We start from the raw sequence: 20,442 nt of genomic DNA on the forward strand, positions 1-20,442 counted from the left end.
CAGTTGTTCAAATGTTTCACTGAGCAACCGAGAACCTTGGTAGCAGGCAGGCTTCAAAAGGGCAGCTTGAATCAGTTGTTGCAGTTGTTCATATTGTTCTTGAAGTTATTATGATAGGAAGCCATTGTTGTGTTATCTAAATTTGACATGTACTTCAAACGCAAAGCATTGATGTCATTTAATATCATTGTCATTTAATATCTTTATTAGAAAGATATCTTCATTTCGTCCGATCAGAATATTGGCTGATGGCATTAAAAACAACGAATTCTTTTCACTTTAATCAAATTGCTTTTTGTGTTTATAGTTACAAATTCAGCAAGAAAGAAATTGATGGGAAAGAAAAATTAGGAGTTTCGAATAAAATTCGTGTATCCATTAATTAAAAAAAATATGTTATAAAAATTTTGTAAAGCCATTCTTGCTAATGATCAATGACTTGAAAACGATTTGCATAAACAAAACTTAAAAAACATGAAAATATTCATTTATTGTGTATAGATCAAATATGAAATACTCTAATAAAGGATGAAAATGAAGAAAAAAAATCATTTAAGCTGATATTAACATATTTTAGACAAAAAAAACCTAAAGATACAGATTGTGAGGATAAATAGAAATAAATATATATTTAATTCAACTATAACAGCACTACAGCTGTGATAGGTTGGAGCTACTTGATCGGACGGTCTGAGACGGTCAGATCTGATCCATCCACTCCGTATACAGCAACAGTGGCAGTACCGTCTCCTGCAAGCTATTTTCCTGGTGATCACAACCGTCAGAGCTTCATCAAACGGTTAGGATAGCAGGAGCATCGTCACATGTGTTTCATTCAATGAATTGTGAGGACGTACATGAAAAATAATCCTTCTATATTTTACCAAGCAAAATTACGGAAAATACATTTATTTAGGCTATTTGGTAAATTAAAGGCATAAAAAAGAGAGGAAGAAAAGGTAGGAGGAAGAGTGCCGAAGCAGAGTTCTCTTTAATTGTGAGTGCAGTAGATTTATACTGATGGCTTCCTGAGTCATCACCACCTGCGCACGCAGCTCCCCTCCCCCCCCCCCCCATCGAATCCCGACGGCTTCGGCCTCGATCTTTAGATCGAGCTCGATCCATTTCGAGGAGATTCCCGTCGTCGCCTCGCTCCCCAGACCTTAATTCCATCTGAAAGTTCCCAATCGGTGAGCTTGATTCCAGGGTTTCCGTTGTCTTCTTTAAGATTTCGTTCATCCTATCTCGATTCGATCTCTGATCTTGGTAAAGGTACCACCCTCTCGTTCTCTGGCTATGATCGTCTGCCAGTTCTAATATTTGCCCAAATCCGTGGAGAAAAGTGTCAGCTTTATCGAATGTTTGTTCTCACCATCCACGCCGCTCGTCTCTGATTCCTTAAGGACGGTGCCTTTCTTGTTTTCCCTTGAGATTTAAGCCTTTTTCACTTGGATTTGTCACTTGCGGCGATCTCTTTTTCTCTCGATTTATTCCCTTTTATTAGCATTTCTGGCTATTGCTTTTGTATTCTTCTTGAATTTGGATAGATGGCAGGGGAAAGCTGCAACCTTGACAAAGATGAAGCTGAGATCCTCAAACCCTCGTCCTCCTCGTCTTCTTCTTCTTCTTCTTCTTCTTCCTCTTCTCCGTCTCCCTCTCCTCCGCCCGCACCACCGTCCCCACCTTCTCTTTGCCTGAAGCCTCCCCAGGAGCTCCCAGTTCCCGAGATGCCTGAGAATTCAGGAAATCCAGCGGCGGCCGATTCCGGCGCCGCTCTCTCTTTCGAGATGAAGATTAGCAAGCAGGCCCCTCCCCTTCGCTACATCAACCGGTGCTCGACTTGCCGGAAAAGGGTGGGGCTCACCGGCTTCCGGTGCCGGTGCGGGGATCTCTTCTGCGCTAGCCACCGGTACTCCGACACCCACGACTGCTCCTTTGATTACAAAGCTGCTGGAAGAGAGCAGATTGCGAAGGCCAACCCCCTCATAAGAGCTGCTAAGATCATTAAGATTTGAGGTTCTGTCATTCTCCATGGTTTCTGTTGCTTGATAGTCGATTGAAGCAGCCTTCTTCTTTACCAAGTCTATTGGATTAGAATAGTATGCTGTTGCTATCCTTCAACCACAATATGGCTACAATTATGAATTGCTTTTGGTATAAGTTGCTTCAGTAATTGGCTTACAAGTTAGCTGTTGGGCTTAATTTTGTTGTTGCTTCTTTCTTTTCTTGCCATCTTTTTGTGCTTTTGTTCTCTCTGTTTGGTGTGATGAGAAAGGGGCTGCTAGGCAGGTCTCTGTAGCAGGACTGCCTTTTTTTGGTTGGGAAATGGAGGACCCTTTTTTTTTTTTCTTTGGATGGAAGCATGAACAATTCTCTTCCTATTCTGAATAGTTATTCCTGATAATTACTTATTGTTTGAAGCTAAAGATTGAAGATCAAACTATTACTGGCTTCTCAGAGTAATAACAATGAGGAAGAATTCCATGTTACTAGAAAATGTAGATGGAAATTTTAGCTGCTTGCATCTACTTTTAGCTATGAGAAGCTAAGTAGCAATCATTCTCACAAGAAATTGATTTCGTTTAGTTCTCATCTGCTGAGGGTTCTTGAAGTTCTGCCATAATCCTGATAATGCAGCAGCAATCGGACTTCATACCAAGTCTTTCTTGATGCAAGCTTATAATGAAGTAATAGATGATTAATGCTGCGATTCATTTTGCTTGTTCTTCTTCTTTAATCTCATGAATAATTATTGAACTGGATAACTTTTCATTCCCCTCATTTTCAACCACATTTTGATTTCATGTAAAGAACTTGAGTTTGTGTGACTGACTTTTGGTACTAGTTCCTTCCTGTTTTGGCTTCTTTATACAAGACTTTGTGATGACAAATTATGGAAGACCATAGAAACAGATAGATGATTTCCAAATGATGCAATCAATTTTATTTGACAGTTTAATCCTCTTATTTGGAGCTTCTTCATGGATGCCATATCTATGTTGTCAAGGCACTACTCCATAAGAAAACAAGATCCATGTGAACTATTTGTCACTATATGTGTTTCTGCAGAACCAATTCTTTTTTAAAGCAAGCCTATAATTAGATAATGGATGATAAGAGCTGCTAGTTCTTATTGCTTATTGTTCTTCTCTAATTTCATGAATATTTCAACTCATTAACTTTTCGTTCCCCCCCATTTTCGACCACATATTATATTCAGATGCAGAAAAAGCTTCTATTTCACAGTTCACCCCACCTTTTGCTTCTTTACATTGGACTTTGTGATGATAAATTTTGGAAGATCATAAGACTTTTGCTATATCGGCTAACAGGTAGATGATTTCCAAATTAAACTATGACTTTTATCTTACAGTTTAATCCTCTTATTTGGATCTTCTTCATGGTTGCATTATCTCTGTTATCATGGGCTACTCCACAAGAGAACAAGATCCATGTGAACTATTTGTCATTACATATGTTTCAGCAGAAGCAATCAGCAGAACCAATTCTTTTTCGAAAGCAAGCTTATCAAAGGATATTTGACAGTTGAATCCTCTTATTGGGATTCTCTTCATGTTAGCCATATCTATGTTGCCATGGGCTACTCTACAAGAGAACAAGATCCATGTGAACCATTTGTCATTACATGTGTTTCAGCAGAACCAATTCTTTTTCAAAAGCAAGCTTATGAAAGCATATTGGACAGTTTGATCCCCTTCATGTTAGCCATATCTATGTTGCCATGGGCTACTCTACAAGAGAACAAGAACCATGTGAACTACTTGTCATCACATGTGCTTCAGAACTTCTCCCTAGTAATGCATAAGATGCTAAACTTTGTTTGCAGTGACTTTTCCCTTGTAAAGGCTGTTGAGGCAGCTTACTTTTGGATGATGTTAGGTGCTCACTTTTACCTTTGTTGGATGCTTTGCAGTTACCCAATCATACAACATTCTCTTTTCTAAAGGAAAAGATGGAAGTGTATTCATTTTTTGTGTTGGCATGCACATTTCTTGCATTTCCTTGTTCTGTACTTTGACCTGGCTGCTGATGATGGCAACAAGGAGGGTGGAGAGTTAAGCCTGGTGTGCTTCCATGATGCTTCATTCTCTTTTCTTTTCTGGTGCCATAAGCAAAGCTGCATGGTTTGTAGGTATGCTTCAGAGTTCAAATCAGCATCTCTTGTCAATGGGTACTGTGACTCTCAGCCACCACAACACACCTCTAGTTTGAAGGGTAGAACATGTTTGTCTTGCTGAACCCTTATAAAAGTCAAACCTTATTTTCTGCTCATGTCTTGTGGTTTCAAATCCTTACAGTCCACACTCTCATCTGAAGGTCTCCCCATGGGTGGCAAAATGAATCCATTCAACTAGTTTACAATTATTTGGGTGGCCTTATAGTTATCTAAATGACTTTATATATTTTAATATAATAAAAGTTAAATTTATTTTTCTACAATAACCTAGAAAAATGTCCAGATTCTTTACATGAGTTGGTGTCCATAGCCTTGGCTAGATTGACTCAGACTCATTCTAATTTGCTGCATCATTATATATATATATATATATATATATATATATATATATATATATATATATATATATATATATATATATATATATATATATATATATATATATATACTCTTGACTGATAAAAGTTGAGTCAAGCAAATATATGTACTCTTCACATGCATTGCAATATAGTAAGCCTAATTATGTTTACATGCGAATTGAAATAAGTAATCATTTCGTTAATTATAGATTATCTCATGTAATTAATTATCTTTGGTATTTGAAATTTTTAAGAGTTATATTAAGAACCTTAAACTTATGAAAATAAAATATTTAATCTTATTATTCTAACAAATTTTTTTATTTTAATTTTATGAAATTATTATTTTTGAATCTTATATAAAGATATCAATATTTTATTTTTACAAATGTAGGGATTTTAATATAATTTTTAAAAGTATAGAAATTGAGTTGCAATCATAATATCTATCTTGTGTTGGATTGTGCTCAGCCTACTGCAGCCTGATCTTATGACAAATGGAGCCACAGACAAGAAGAAGAAGAAGAAGAAGAAGAAGTGGAGTTTGGATGCACATGTGTGTGTGTGTGTGTGTGCATGCACTTGTCTACATACAGGAGGATCAACATAGACAATGTAATGGGGTTTGAGTATGATGCATTGGAGGTTGCATTTAATCTTAAGTTCTTACTTAGCCTGTTGATACCATGACAGAGTCTTCCAAGTCAAAAAAGGTTTGAGTCCCACACTATCATAGATGTGCAAGAACTGAAGTCTCCTCACCCTTGGCAAACTGATGGCATAAACTATGGTGATATGAGCATTGCAAGAGCAGACAAGCCAAAGCAGGCATGCAGTAAACAAATCCACCTCTCTCTCTCTCTCTCTCTCTCTCTCAACCCACAATCCCACAAACACGTATCAGAAAACAGGCCAAAACAAGAATATAATTAGGTGAATGATCTTTATGGAGGCTATGTCCCAGAGTAGCCTAGCTATTATCTATCAACTCTCTGCTCTTGGATCCTTCTTTCCCTCCCCAACAGCGACCATTAATTCTCGTTTAACTCCTTGTTTTACTCTTGCTCTGGCTTTTCTCCCCTCTCTCTCTCTCTCTCTCTCTCTCTCTCTCTCTCTCTCTTCACGTTGGTCATTGTGCGTGGAAATGATCGAGTAGTTATTCTTACCGAGAAGGCACGGGCGTCCGCTGATTTCTCCTAGGCCAAATCCCGCTTCCACTCACCCCTTGATTACTGTGTTCTCTCTCTCTCTCTCTCTCTCTCTCTCTCTCTCTCTACACTTCTTGGTAAACTGTGCTAGCTAGACTTGAACATGGGCATAACTATTGATGTAAACATGTGCTCAGTGTGGACCATTGATATGATCCACTCTGCTTTTTTGGAGTTAAAGATGGGTTAGATATCAGTATTAGATGTTCCCCATGAGGTCGTCGTTCTCTCCCAGACGCCACTGGTTGCCCACTTACCGTAAGAAACGCTCTCTCTCTCTCTCTCTCTCTCTCTCTCTAGTAATAGAAGGAGCTTATCTTACGACTTCCCACACAACAAAACGACTTCTGATCTCAAGAAGAGTAATGAACACACTGCATCGAATCAAACCCTAGAGGGAGGGCTGCTTATATAGTTAACTTCCTTTCTTCTTCTACTTAGTTCCATTTCATAGGTCATGCATGCACATGGACGTGGAACCGACGCATGCATGCATGCACGTAAAACCCAGGATACAAGAAGACATGCAGATCGCGCCTGTGAATGTTCATAAAACACAGTCCATCTATGCATATGTGTGTGGCTGCTGCTAATGTATCTTCTCACATGAAGATAAAGCAGCTAATTTGCCTTGCTGAAAACCCTAGAGGTGAGTGACTTCTTGCTTGTGTTTGTCTTTTGGTACAAACAAGCATTTTATTCATAGTTTATCATATTCGTTCTATCTATGCCATGTGTTTTTACCTTTCTTCCTTCTTTGACGGTCAAAGGTTCGGCAAGCTTTGCATTAACCGAGATAAGAACCACTCATATCTTACCCTCTCTCTCATCTCTCTCACCACCACTAGTAATATTGTTTAGGGCCTTTGGCAAGGGTTTTGGAGAATGAAATGAATAGGTCCAATGACCCGGAAGACGAGGGTTTGTGTCCTCATTCGGGACACATATAGCACGCTCTGTGATCCTTTAACTATTCTCTCTCTCTCTCTCTCTCGTTCTTTACCTTCATTTCTTTGGTATTAGGTAATGCTGGGTCTATCTATAGAGACAGCCCAAGAGGAGAGTCCGGGTTGTGCAGAGAGACAAGGTCAACATGGGGGTGGGGGGGATAACAAGATGAGAGAGGGAGAATGGTTGACTTCAAAGAACTTACTAACAAAAATTATCTCATGTTGCTAAGAGAATCAAATGTCTTCATTTCACTCAACACTCATTTGGTGTAGTATGAGATCTAATCAGTCACAATTAGATCATGAAGAACTACAAATGTCAGGTGGTCAAGCACTTCAGCCTCCTATCCTAATTTAGATTAGTGTCCATATAACAGTACATTAACATATAAAAAGGCATTAGGATCAATAAAGTATTATCAGCACTCTTAGGTCTTTGAAGGACATATAAATCTATTGGTTGAAACACACAAATCCTATATATGCTGTGATCATTCTACCCTCACAACATGAAATCACATTTTAATGGTGAAGTAAAATGCACAATACCTAAGCCTTTGATATTTTTGCTAATTACTATAGTTTGGAATTGACTTTAATCTTTAGGTTCAGATCATAAACTTACTCATATCTGCTTTCATGATTCTCTCTGTGATTACCACTATTTGTCTCTAATCTTTTTCTCCCAATCCTCCATTATCGAGCATGCTTCTAGCTTATGTTACATGTGCCTAAACTACATCTTAGGGAAAAAGTAGGCTTCATGTTTGTATAGAGAGAGAGAGAGAGAGAGAGAGAGAGAGGTTGGCAACTGTATATAAATTTACTGTTGGATCCTGTTTGGAACTGTTCTTGTTTCAGTTTGCCTTGACCTTTTCCCCTCTCTTCCAAACCTTCTTGGTGCTTGGTTTGTTGTTGCACTCCGGTCTCTGCCTTCACATTCTTGGATTCTAGCTTTTCCTTGCTGTGTGAGGCAGATCCACAGTCTCTCCCTCCTGCTCTCCAACACATTCCTGAGTCCTACAATGGCTTCCATGAATCACCACTGGTTAGCCTTCTCACTCTCCCCGCAGGAGCTCCCTTCCTCACAGTCTCATCAGCACCACCCGGGCGATGATGTCTCCACTGACTGCTTTGGCCTCTATGCCTCGTTTGGATTAGTGGATGCCCTCAATAGACCCCATCATCAAACCCAAGGTCAATGGCTCCCCGATGCTCAAGGCATCATCAGCACATACTCTTCTAGCTTTCTTGGTTTCATCTTTCCTTCTCTCATTGTTGCTCGCAGATTGGAACTCGAAGAGTTTGGACTTCGATGGAGGCGCCTCAGAGCTGTCCATGCTGGTTGGATCGAACGGTAGCAGAAACAATGCGGTGGAAGAAGAGCCCAAGCTCGAAGACTTCCTTGGCGATGCATGTGGGAGCCGTGGCATGTACATGTTCTCCGACACTTCATCTGTGACATCGAGCGCTCGCGATGGAGCCCTGATGGGCAACCCTATCGGAGTGTCGACGATGAAGACATGGTTAAGGAGCCAACCCACCCCGCACCAGCAGGCCAATAACAGCAGCAGTGACACGGCCGGGGCAACTACTGGCCAAGCCAGTGTTGTTCTGTCGATGAGCATGAGCACAGGCTCACAGTCGGGCTCCGCGTTGCCTCTACTGGTGACTGAGGTGAGCTGCGGAGGTGAGAGTTCCTCCTCAGACAACAAGCAGAAAGCCATCGGAGGCAGCCTCGACTCCCAAACTGGTGCAATAACAGCAGCTCCTCGGAGATCTGTCGACACATTTGGGCAGAGATCTTCCATCTACCGCGGTGTGACGAGGTCTGGCATGTCTTCTTCAGATGAAATCTAGCATTTTCTACTGCAAACTTAACATTTACTCTTTGATTAGTAGCAATAACTCCAAAAGTCTATGATGTGCTTTCAGGCATAGATGGACAGGTCGATATGAGGCTCATCTATGGGATAATAGCTGCCGAAGAGAAGGACAGGCACGCAAGGGTAGACAAGGTACATCAACTTGCATCATTATCATTCGATTAGTATTAAGCATCTTCTTCTATCTTGTTTCTCACCATCTTTGATGCAATATGTGCTGCAAATGGCTCCTCCTCATCCAAATCCATGCAGTCTATTTAGGTGAGCATTGAACCCCTTCATGATGACTCCTTTCTCCCCTTTCCAGTTTGTAGGCAATAACACATGTTGGTGGTTTTGTAGGGGGCTATGACAGAGAAGAAAAGGCTGCAAGGGCTTATGATTTGGCTGCTCTCAAGTATTGGGGTCCAACCACTACAACAAATTTCCCTGTATGTTTATGTCCCTTCTCTCCCTCTCTCTCTCTCTCTCTCTCTCTCTCTCTCTCTCTCTCTCTTTATGATCTCCTGTATGTTCTCTCATTTCAAGTGATTGATTTATGTTTTGCTTGATCATACTTAGATAAACAACTATGAGAAAGAGTTGGAGGAGATGCAACACATGACAAGGCAGGAATTTATTGCATCTATTAGGAGGTAAGTCTTCTCATTGATGTATGTATGTATGTAAGTATGTATATGATTCTTAGATCTTATGTTAACATAAATGGCATACTTTGCATGCAGAAAGAGCAGTGGATTCTCTAGAGGAGCCTCTATCTATCGTGGAGTAACCAGGCAAGCAGATTTAGATTTCATTTAGAACATCAACCTCTTTGTCTTCACTTTTGTTGATATTTCACTTCAGATCAGTCTTTCCAATGGAATACTTTCCTAATTATAGATATATATGTCCCCATGTTTCAGACATCATCAGCATGGGAGATGGCAAGCAAGGATAGGAAGAGTAGCAGGGAACAAAGACCTCTATTTGGGAACCTTCAGTAAGTTTTGTTTGTGCATGCATGTGGAATGTTGGAAGAAGTTGTATTTCTTCCATTTAAAGTAATTTGATAGAAATAAAAAGATTAATTTGAAAGGAAAACTTAGGTTAGATCATAAAAAAAAAAGAAGATTTAGTCGAGACAAGAGTTGAACTCTTTTTTCTTAAAACGAATTTGTTCAACGCTACGGTTTCACGATATTTGTCTCTTAAGAAATAAACGAATATTTTGAAAATAAAATTTAATTTTTTTTATAGAATGAATGCAACAACCAATGTCTATTTATACATATTCGACTGACTCGTTAGGATGAAAGATTATATTTATTTTGGATTGGATGAAAAATCATGTTTATTAGACTGAAAGGTTATGTCTATTCGAATGAAATACCTCATTATCAGAAAATGATTTTAACGTTGGTTCCAACATAGAAGAGGTTGATCTAATGGAGCTTAATGCACTCCTTAGGTTTAGTGTTCTAAGCTTCAAGTGTAATCTTCAGGCACCCAAGAAGAGGCAGCGGAGGCGTACGACGTCGCTGCCATAAGATTCCGGGGACTGAGCGCGGTCACGAACTTCGACATGAGCCGCTACGACGTGAAGAGCATCCTCGAGAGCAACACCGTCTGCGGCACAGGCAAGCGGCTGAGGGATGTGGCGTCCGAGCATGCCGAGCGTGCCGGGCGGCGGACTATCGCCTTCCATCGACCGCAACCTCTGGAGCTGAGCGGCCTCCCGTGCAAGCAGGAGGAAGACGCCGTCGTGGCCGCCGCTCATGGCCTTGGTGGCCTCCACCAACTCCATCTGGGGACCGACACCCACAGCTTCTTCCAGCCAAACTCGGCGCTTCACCACCTTGCGAGCGTCGACTCTTCGTGGCTCGAACACAGCACTGGGTCGAACTCGGTCACGTACAATGGCGTCATGGCTGGAAGCAGTGGGAGCTATCAGGGTAGTGAGAAGACTTTCTATCTCTCTCAGCAGTCGCCTTCTGGTAGCGCCACTTGGACGCCAGCATCAGCTCAAGCTATGGCATGGAGGTCCAACTGCATGGCTGCGGCTGCTGGCCATGGAACTCCTCTGTTTACAGTATGGGATGATGCTTAGATGATTCTTCATTCTGTGTTTTGCTTAGCTTTTTGGCACGATAACTATTGTGATCGTTGGTAGCAATGGCTTGTGAGACTTTGGAGACTTCCCACAGCTCTCACTAGCTATTAATTTTGGTGCGGCTCGGAAGTATCCACCATTCGAGAGAGGCTCTGTAAAGTTGCTGAAATGAATGATCTTTTTGAAAGAGCAAATGATTTGATTCGCATTTCCTTTTCTTTCTATCAGATCAAATCATATAACTGATACAACATGCAGATCTACAAGCAATATATATAAAGATACTATCAAATGAGAGATGGAAAATTACTTGGTGTCCTAAATAATATCAAGAAAACAGATTGTCCTAAAGTTTCTCTTCATTGACACAGAGTGAGATAATAGTGAACTGAGAATGGCAGAGAAGAGGAGAAAGTGATCTCAGGACTGAGTAGCTAATGCTGTCATGATCATGCTAATGTTTGACTTAATTATTGTCAAATGATGATTTGTGTGATCCACAGGGTGATATAAAGTCAAAACTTCAAGTCTTTTACCTAAAAGAATATATTTTTATTTCTCCAAAGAAGAACACACAACTACTTTGTGTGTGTGTGTGTGTGCATGAAAAGGGACATGCAGTTACTGTGAATGATGAACACACCAAATAATAGGAACATTTAAAGCAACAGTAAGCAATCAGTGTTGTTTAGATCAGTGAATTTAAAGCCCAGTAAAGTGATTAGCAAAATACATATCTATATAGAAGAATATAGAGATGAGATGTTCGAGAAAATTGCGCTTGCGCTCGAAAAATCACAATAAAAACTCACCTTATATTCATACCATTATCATAAATGTTTGTGAAAACAGGATAAGTTTTCCTAATCAAATCTAGGAGAATTACCATGACTATATATAGACAATCAGATGACAACTTGACACAGCAGACAATCCTGCAAAATTGCTCGACGGGCACTAAAGTGTTCCATGGAGGCTACTTGAACAATCATGATGGCTGCTGCTTCTATCTGTTCTTGTGGGTGAAAAAGTGCGACGGTAAATGTTCTTCGCGGTTGTCTCAATTTCCATGATGGCTTGTCGCCACATACGAATCTTGCTTGGGCAAAATTGTAACAGAAGAAGGCTGCTGATTGACGATGCCGGAACTTTGGTTCTCGACTACAGCAGTGGATCCTCGAGTCAAATTTCCCATTGCAGCCTCTTCATCCTCTGGCTGGTCCTGTTTGTCGGTAGCCACTGCAACCTGGGCAGTTTCCTCATCTTTCTTACTTCTGCTTGATTGATGCAAAAGACAGGTTTAGTCATCTAGAAAAGTGTCATAAAAAGGAGCAACAAGGAACATGAACTTGGACAACATGTACATTGAGTAAATCACAAGTCCAACTGCAACACCTGCGAAAGCTATGAAGTACATCCAGTCGACCTGCAGGGCGATAGAATTGATTTGTCTCATGATTCATAGCTTTACAGTTATAATAATAACCGCACAAGAATATTAACCTTTTGGTGATATGCAAAAATGCGGATTAGAACAGCCCACATGTCTGAGGTCAGCAGTGAAAGGTTTAGCAAGGTGGCTCCACATATCTGCATGATGATAAACAACAAAAAGAATGAGTGAGCGAGAAAAATGAAGTGAAGCAGCAAAATAGATTGTTGATTCCTTGTTTCACCAGCTCTACTTAATTCTTACACTAACAACCACCGTATTGTAATTTTGTCAGCAAAGAAACAAAACATAGATAATTTGGTTAATAATATAATTCAACTATAGCTTTCCCAGTGAGAGATTTTTGAAGCAGGAATATAGCTAGAAGAAAACACATTACTATTAGCAGTCTAGTTCAGATCACTTCCCATTTTGACAGAAAGTTAATCCAACAGAGAGCAATTGTTATCAGTTCTTAGCAGCAAGCTTCTCTTGTCAGTAGGAACAATATATTATCACCATTATCAATTTTCCTTTTCATGTTTGTGCCCATTAGTCGACTTTTAAGACATTGGCGAGTATAATAGCATTTAGCACCATAGGTCCAACAATTGAAAGAAGTAAATTTTCATCCTAGATGGTATGTGCCTGAACAGCATAACTCTTGCCTATCGTATGAAACTACCCTCAAACCATTTGTCGCATCAACAGGTAGTGCAAAATGGAATTGATAAACACATTCAGAGCCTACCTTAAGAATGATAGGGACAGTCGAGTAAAACAAGAACATGGCCAAGACAAAGCCAAGAAATGGTAGCACCTGAAATCACATGTTCAGATAAAACAAATTAGCATATATGATTGGAAAACAACGTATCTAGGGAGAGAGAGAGAGACAGAGAGACAGAGAGAGAGTTACCACACCAGCTGTCCAGCTGAGATCTTTAAGCTCGTTGCGCTCGAGAATGCTTCTAGGAAAAATTAAGGAGAACAAATGAAAACATAAACTGTCAAAATCCAAATTTGAAGAGTTTGTGTTCTTGAATTGCCCTTTTTTTTTTTTTTCTGTTTTGATAATAATAAAGCCATTAAACAAAAACTATCTACGATTAAACAGGATGATGCATAGTTTCAGCTTGATCTGATCCAAACACTAGCTGAAGATTTTGACCCACATTACACAGTATAGACAAACTAAAGACGGATATTTCTTAGTAAAGTGAAGTTGAGTAAGAGTGTAAAAAATTGGTTCATTCAAAAAGTAGTGTCCATATGCCTGAAGAATTATTTCAACATCTTTCATGAACATATTGAGGTCATCAACAGAAAAGAGAGAACCCAGAAAAATTATAGCACATATTTACCGTCAATTTGCTTAATATGACTTGTTACAAGAAGATACATTTACAAAGTTCTGCAATCTTTGTTGAATAATATCTTAATTAGAGCTACTCACTGCATGCTAAATAATATCAATAAGTGATTAAGCATAATGTCAAGAAATGTGATACAAACATTTATGAAGATTTCCTAAATCACTATCGAATCCGTAGATTCCCTTCCATACAACTTTAAAAATAATTCCCAGCTCCTCTGTTCATCCACTTTGGATTTGTTTATCATTATCCTGATTCTCTGCAGCTTTGTGCTCATTTGTTGCAACTCTTAAACTTCTAATTATTGATTACTCGATTAAGTGTTCTCTTATTTTTATCCATGACTATCTTTCTTGATCCACTCTATAATTTCTCATCATCATGGTCTCCTGTGCATATTTTCTCATCATTATGGTCCTTGGTTCCTTGTGTAATCTCCATACTTTTCCTTATGTTCCCATGCATGCATTGATTAAGTTCACCTTATAGCACCTCTCTATATCTTCAAACAGGATTTAAATCTCAGACTGCAACCAGTTTTGTCAACCAATCGAGGTATATGGGCAGCATGCAGACCTGTTCCCATGCAATATCTTCAGAATAAAATAATGACCTATGTGATCTGCTATCGGTCCTTCATTGAATTGATAAATATTGGTTGGTGCCTACAAGGTCCGATCGGTATTTGAAATCCGACTTCAAAGTTCTAAATTCTAATTATCTTGATAAGTCCTTAGTTGGACCAACAAATATGACTATCTGCACATAAATGATCAAGATGCACACCATTGCTCTGTATGGCAGTATGCCTGTGTTGCAAAGTAGCCATTGGCTACAAGTGATACAATTTGCAGCAATGATTTGCCTGATGTTCTCTACATCTTGCTATATGAAGGGGTAAAAGATCATAAACCTGTAGATCATGTGGATAGTAAGAAACCTAAACAGTGCTTCTAATTCAGTACAGTAAATATACATAATATATTGAACCTTTGATAGAGGTTAGAACTAATTAAATTTCCTGAAATGTGGATGGATGATTGCCATTGACATTCTGCTATATATCATGCATTCAAAAAAAGGCCAAGGATACATTTGAATAGCACTAATAACTGCTCCGAATATTCCAAGCATTGCCATCAACTCAACTCTATCTCCCTTCTTGACAATGAATTCCTGATGAATGATAAACATAACATAAAAATTTCCTTAGTTGATAAGAGATTGCTCTGTCCAAATTAAATTGAAAAAGGGTAAAGTTTTAAGGAGAAATACATCACAAAATGATCAAACAAAAAATTGACAAAAAATAATAAGGGAAAGAAGAAAGATTTACTTAAACTCCAGTAAACCATATATGTTCAATCAACTTGTTACTTTTCATATTTATAAACTACCTCCAGAAGTGGTAGAAGGTTCCTATGAGTACAAATCCAGTGATGGGGTCACATATGGAGTGATACTTAAAACAGAGAAGGGTCTATCAAAGAGGCAGCCCTTTTTGTGTTTTTCTTGACTGACCATCAACCTAATGTAAAGTAGATAGAATTGGTGCTAAATCCTAGTCAAGGCAATCTTAGCCAACAGAAAGCCATTTCAAGAAAAAATTATTGGAGGATAAAATAGAATACTTGTTACAGTTTAACTTGTGCAACCATGAAGCAACCCTACTAAATTCCACTAGACCTAGAAAAAAGAGAAAACGAAAGCCACACATTGGAACAAATGTTTAAAAACATGAATATGTTAATGGGAAAAACCTTTTCCATTATATATATATATATATATATATATATAACATGACTAATTTGGTTCCACTAGAATTACTGAAAGAAATATTGAGCACTAGTGCAGTAAACATGCAAGCTCATTACAGCCTATCTTTCTTTTCCAAAGACCATATGGTGACATCAAGAAGGAAGAAACCAATTTCTTAGACAAAAAAGGAAACCAAGAACCTTACATGTTGGCTATTCTTTCCCACCTTTTCCTATATATAATGCTTCTCCTCTCTCTCACTCACACCTTTCCCACTTTATTGACAAATGGACCATCATGGTACATGAACTCCCTTCAATAAAAGAATCATGATTCAATGTAAAAACAATGATCAATTGCATTATTGGAAGACTGGTGTTCACCTTCGACAAACCATGTTCAAGAAAAAAATCATTGACATGTCATATCCCCTCAAAAGGAAAATTTCATATCTTTTGAAGGCATCAAAAGTAAGATAATTCAAACTAAGAGAATTTAGCAACACCAGAGAAGAAAAAAAGAGCATCTTAACAAAGAAGGGAAAGTAAAATGAATACCTCACCAACATTACTAACAGCATATAAAGTAGACCCAGCAATGATAAACAAATCACCTTTCAAAGGGTTGGGACCTCCTGTAAAACACAGAATAAGACCAAAAATGAGGGGAGATGTTATCTATGTATCTACAACAGAACAAGAATTTTTATATAGTTTGTATATGTCAATAAAAATTAGGATGAACAATTATACTCCTTTTGCTCCAACAAGAGGCTTTTTTGAGAAAGTTGTCATTTTCTTATAGAATTTTGCTGGATTAGTTGTCACTTAATAAGAAAAAAAGATGTGGTTCATTTCACTATCTTCTGTAATGTGATATATGGACTATTTCAAGCTTGCATAAAGGGGAAGTTAGATTGCAACACAGTAATGAGCTAATTAATAGAGAAGAAAACATGGGAACTGCAATATTGTTTATTACATCGGTTTCAGCTTCTTCAAGAGACTTCCAAATTGGAATAATAAATTGAAAGAATGCTGAAAGTAGATTCACAACAATTTGCCTTTAGTTTTAAGAGCCAAATTTAGTAATTATGGAGCAATCAAGGAACAAAGGCATTTTAAGAAATATATTCAAATGGGGAGATGCATGATGCAAAAGTGACTAAGAGATGGACTGACAGGGTATGACTACTGGTTTACTGATATATATTGGGGATATAACAACCAAAGGTCAAGTTGATAAAGCACAAGGCAGCAAGAAGATCATGAGAATGACATGAAAAGGGCAGCTGATAGTTCAAACTTAAAAAAATAAGAACCAAAACAAATATGTAAATCATAAGATCATGATTCAGAATGTGAGTCAAAGTGAAATCACACTTCCTAGACTTTGCATTTGTAGAGACCATGTGCAAAAGGCTAATTTGCATTTGTGCTGACCATGTTTACAAAGCCAAACCTTATATCCAGCTAAATGACAAAAAAGAAAAGACAAGTACAACAAATCCATCGCTTATAACCTTCTAGTAAAATTCTAAGCCAAATTAAAAGACAAAAACCTCTAATCATAATTAAATTTTAGTGAATGCAATCATACATGTTGAAATTGGATTATAACAAACAGGATAATAGAATATGCAACTTCTATTACTATCACAATCTGAAAAGGAATACAGAAAGTTGCACAAGTATCAAGTTACCTTGTGCACGGTCTTTGGCATGAACATCAGAGAACACAACCATTACAAGGCCAGCAACACAAATAGCAACACCAACAAACTTCCTTAATCCGTATTTTGTCTTCAAGAACAACCACGTGAAAAGTATAACACATGGAATTGCCCAACAGTCCAGAAGCATGACGCTTGTCAAAGATGTGTACTGGTAGGATTTGACAACTATAAAAAATAGTATAATTTAGGTATATTAATACGAAAATCAACAATTTTTAACAGGTAAAGAGAAATTTTTTTATCCAAAGTCTAAAAACCAAATGGCTAAAATAATTTTTATTTAGCTAATATATCTGATTAACCCAATAACAGAAGTAAATTGTTTCAAGTTTTATTGCAAGTGAACAACATGAAAAACATTAAAGGTAGGTTGGTCATTGCTGCAGGCTACAGAAATCTACTCACCTTGGACCCACCTCATTCACAATCAAGGCAAATCTTAACCTAACCTATCCTCTCAGGTTCACTCAGGTTCAGGTTTATCCACATGAAATTTTCATATGATGCCATTTTGGAAAAAAAATGCAATATATACAAGAGCAGCAGTGTGTTACATGGCAACAGGAGTATGGAGCCAGTGTGATGATAGTAGCTAAACTATACGAGAGAGAGAGAGAGAGAGAGAGAGAGAGAGAGAGAGAGAGATCACCTACCAAGAGAACATCATGGATTTTGGTTGAGAATCCAACTTTTTTCATCAGAAAGGCAAATCATCCATGCAATAGATAAAATGTTATCATGTAGTAATCACAAAGTACTACTCACCAATAAAATTGGCTTCCACATCAACAGCAGCAAGCATCAGATAGTAGTACCAATTTATCTGTAAAAAAATTCAAGTGAGATGTGAATTATTATTCCAATTCATCAATCAATAAAACTTATGGTAAGTGCCAAAGACCTTATGAGCTAGTAAATTATACACATGGAAAAATATGCTAAAGGAATTATTCTTTCGCTAATATTACAGGATAAAGTCATTATTCATAGCTCTCAGATGACTGGATAAAATATGCCTAGCATTCAGTCCAAAGGAATCCTGTGCACGTGAAAAGAGAATAATTCTCAGCGTGTATACAGTCAAATGCGATTGAAAAAGCTACATGCATATATAAAGTCCTTCACAGGGAAGAAGTATGTTAGCGAAGACCAATTATCTGTCGTTCTTCATCTTCTATCACAATCAAGTTCTAATTCTTCATTCAATCGTGATAAAGTATTCACTCCAAAGAATGACAACTAACAACTAATGTTCAAACACGCAAGGCCACCAAAGATAATCCCCTGAGCAATCTGTGAAGGCTAAAGAACAAATCTTTCGGACATTTCAAAGCAACCAGTAAAGAAGCGATGCCAGGGAGCGATCGCAGCACCTGGAGCGGCCGCTGCCGGCGGACGACAAAAACACCGTAAAACATTGCCAGCAGAAGGTAATTCAAGAACGACTGCGACGTCGGAGCATTGACACCTGCAACCCACCACGGCCCACTTCAAGAAACCATGTAAAACCCAGATTACATCCAAAAACCTCCCCCAAAAAATTTCCACCTTGCTATCTTTGCCAAAACCAATCAGGCGAGAAGAAGACAATAACATCCAAAACGCAGAAAAAGGAGGGAAAAGATCCCCAAAAACCTCACCTTTGTGTTATCTTTCTGCAGACCGAATCACCCAGAGAAAGACAATAACACCGTAAACAGAGAAAAGAAATTACCTCTTCTGGCGAGTTCGGAGGAGGAGAAGCCGGTGGAGGTGATGAGGAGAGACACGAACTGCCCCAGAAGCAATCCCATCAGAGACCTCTTCGTCCATATCTTCCTCCACTTCTCGCGAATCGAGCGTCTCAAGGGTTCGGAAGCAACGACGGACGGCATTTCACAAGGGACGGGCACCGCTGCCTCGATAAAGATTGGACTTTTGTCACTCTGTAGCTGACTGCAAATACATATATACGTGTTGTGTTGGCCTTCAAACCGTAGTCAGGCAAAAGGACAGCAATGGCGACAAGATGAGCTGTGATGATCGCTTGGGAAACATCGGACGGCTGTGAAGCGTTGACAGGCCGCTTGATGACGCCTGCCGTTGGGAGTTGCAACCTCTCCTAATAGAAAACCATTCAATTATTATTATTATTATTATTATTATTATTATTATAAAAGAGCGTCCAATTTTTAATGAAACATTACGAAACTATATTATTTTGAGCATTTTGTCGAATTTTTTTTTCTTTGATTTCAAGATAATTAGATTAATTATTTGGAGCATTATTCTATATTTGTTTTTACTTAAGGATATCTATTTTTGGTAGGACAAAAATAATTTGATCATATATACTATTCAAAAAAAATTAATTATTAAAAAAATTAAAAAATACTAATCATCTTAGAATCATTAAGACATTATTCTAAGATGATTTACTATTTTCATTTTTTTAAATCTATGAAAATTAGTTATTAAAATTAATTATTTTTAAATAACATTGATGATCAGATATTTTCATCCAAGTAAAAAAAAAAAGCCTCTTTTTTTTGGATAAAATATATAATTATTTTTTACTAAAAAAATAAAAAAAAGTAAGTATAAATAAGCATGACAAAGTCCTTGTTGTTACTAGATTATTATTCTAGCAACATAAAATTTAAAAATATTTTTTTTATTTTTTGATACAAATAAATAATAAAGATGAAATTATTACCGTCTAATCGACTTGATATAATATTTTTATTAAAACTAGATGATGGACCAAATGATAATATTTTGGTCAAATTTGATTTGATTTGGATAATAAATATTTAATCTGATTTCATTTGTTTGTAATTTCTCGTAACCCAAAATTCAGGTGGGGCTCACAATGGACAACCAACCAATGGGAGGTATTCTTCTGGTGTCTCCTAGTTAGGGTACCAAAATTCAACTGTAGTTGACGTCAACGAGAGGGCAGCATGACATCATCGTATATGTATTCATATATGTTGAATTAAAATTTATAAGGGTAAATATAAAATTAATTATATGGGTGTGAAAAATTGTGATTGTTGGTATCTCAAAAGAAGGAAGATATTTGTATGATTAAAGGGTGTACATGATGTGACTTTGATGTTTGACATGTTAATATTCGTTCAACATTGGCTATATTCTCTTGCATGAGAATAAGCATATATGCGGTCAAAGAAGGAGAAGGTTTGGAGATGGATAGACAATGCTGACCACATCTCTCCTATCGACTCTATTAATTAATATATACCCCTTTTTTACTTGAATAATATTTTATAATATCAATTTATTATTGTATGACATATATAATATTTGCCTCTAATCACAAGTCAACGTGTGATCATATGTGGCAGCACATTATTACGCGGGCCGACTCGGACATGTTGCAGGCTTGCAGGGCCCACTGACGGCCCACGCACGAGTTCTGCGACACTGTTCGGTGGCGATTTTGGTT

General features: G+C 38.0%; 3 protein-coding genes across 7 annotated transcripts; 2 read left to right on the forward strand and 1 right to left on the reverse strand.

Annotated features, from left to right (window-relative positions):
* Positions 1 to 1,048: 1,048 nt before the first annotated feature.
* On the forward strand, positions 1,049 to 3,993 carry LOC103986412 (zinc finger AN1 domain-containing stress-associated protein 15). Of its 4 annotated transcripts, XR_010496845.1 has the most exons (3): positions 1,049 to 2,016; positions 3,221 to 3,332; positions 3,485 to 3,993. XR_010496845.1 is itself a non-coding variant. In XM_009404424.3 (2 exons), the coding sequence occupies exon 1, from the start codon at positions 1,548 to 1,550 to the stop codon at positions 2,013 to 2,015; it is 468 nt and encodes a 155-aa protein (XP_009402699.2). In that variant the 5' UTR covers positions 1,049 to 1,547; the 3' UTR covers position 2,016; positions 3,374 to 3,993. The 4 variants fall into 4 exon arrangements, 3 of the variants coding, with proteins under 3 accessions (XP_009402699.2, XP_065008903.1, XP_009402700.2); XM_009404424.3 differs by lacking the exon at positions 3,221 to 3,332 and having other exon boundaries at positions 3,374 to 3,993; XM_065152831.1 differs by lacking the exon at positions 3,221 to 3,332.
* Positions 3,994 to 7,544: 3,551 nt separating this feature from the next.
* LOC103986411 (AP2-like ethylene-responsive transcription factor AIL1) lies at positions 7,545 to 10,878 on the forward strand. Its single transcript, XM_009404423.3, has 9 exons — positions 7,545 to 7,912; positions 8,004 to 8,544; positions 8,651 to 8,733; positions 8,854 to 8,862; positions 8,944 to 9,032; positions 9,163 to 9,236; positions 9,327 to 9,377; positions 9,507 to 9,583; positions 10,086 to 10,878. Exons 1-9 carry the CDS (start codon positions 7,741 to 7,743, stop codon positions 10,688 to 10,690), a joined length of 1,701 nt encoding a protein of 566 aa, XP_009402698.2. The 5' UTR covers positions 7,545 to 7,740; the 3' UTR covers positions 10,691 to 10,878.
* A 610-nt stretch (positions 10,879 to 11,488) lies between these two features.
* On the reverse strand, positions 11,489 to 18,919 carry LOC135637857 (uncharacterized). 2 transcript variants are annotated; one of them, XM_065150696.1, is made up of 11 exons: positions 18,709 to 18,919; positions 18,368 to 18,462; positions 17,760 to 17,817; positions 16,962 to 17,159; positions 15,817 to 15,893; positions 14,595 to 14,677; positions 13,045 to 13,096; positions 12,877 to 12,945; positions 12,197 to 12,283; positions 12,089 to 12,119; positions 11,489 to 11,967 (listed from the first exon to the last, which is right to left on the reverse strand). In XM_065150696.1, exons 1-11 carry the CDS (start codon positions 18,866 to 18,868, stop codon positions 11,876 to 11,878), a joined length of 1,002 nt encoding a protein of 333 aa, XP_065006768.1. In that variant the 5' UTR covers positions 18,869 to 18,919; the 3' UTR covers positions 11,489 to 11,875. The 2 variants fall into 2 exon arrangements, with proteins under 2 accessions (XP_065006768.1, XP_065006767.1); XM_065150695.1 differs by having other exon boundaries at positions 12,058 to 12,119; positions 18,709 to 18,917.
* Positions 18,920 to 20,442: the final 1,523 nt, after the last annotated feature.

The sequence above is a fragment of the Musa acuminata genome, chromosome BXJ3-5, assembly GCF_036884655.1.
Source record: "Musa acuminata AAA Group cultivar baxijiao chromosome BXJ3-5, Cavendish_Baxijiao_AAA, whole genome shotgun sequence".
NCBI classification, from domain to species: Eukaryota; Viridiplantae; Streptophyta; class Magnoliopsida; order Zingiberales; family Musaceae; genus Musa; species Musa acuminata.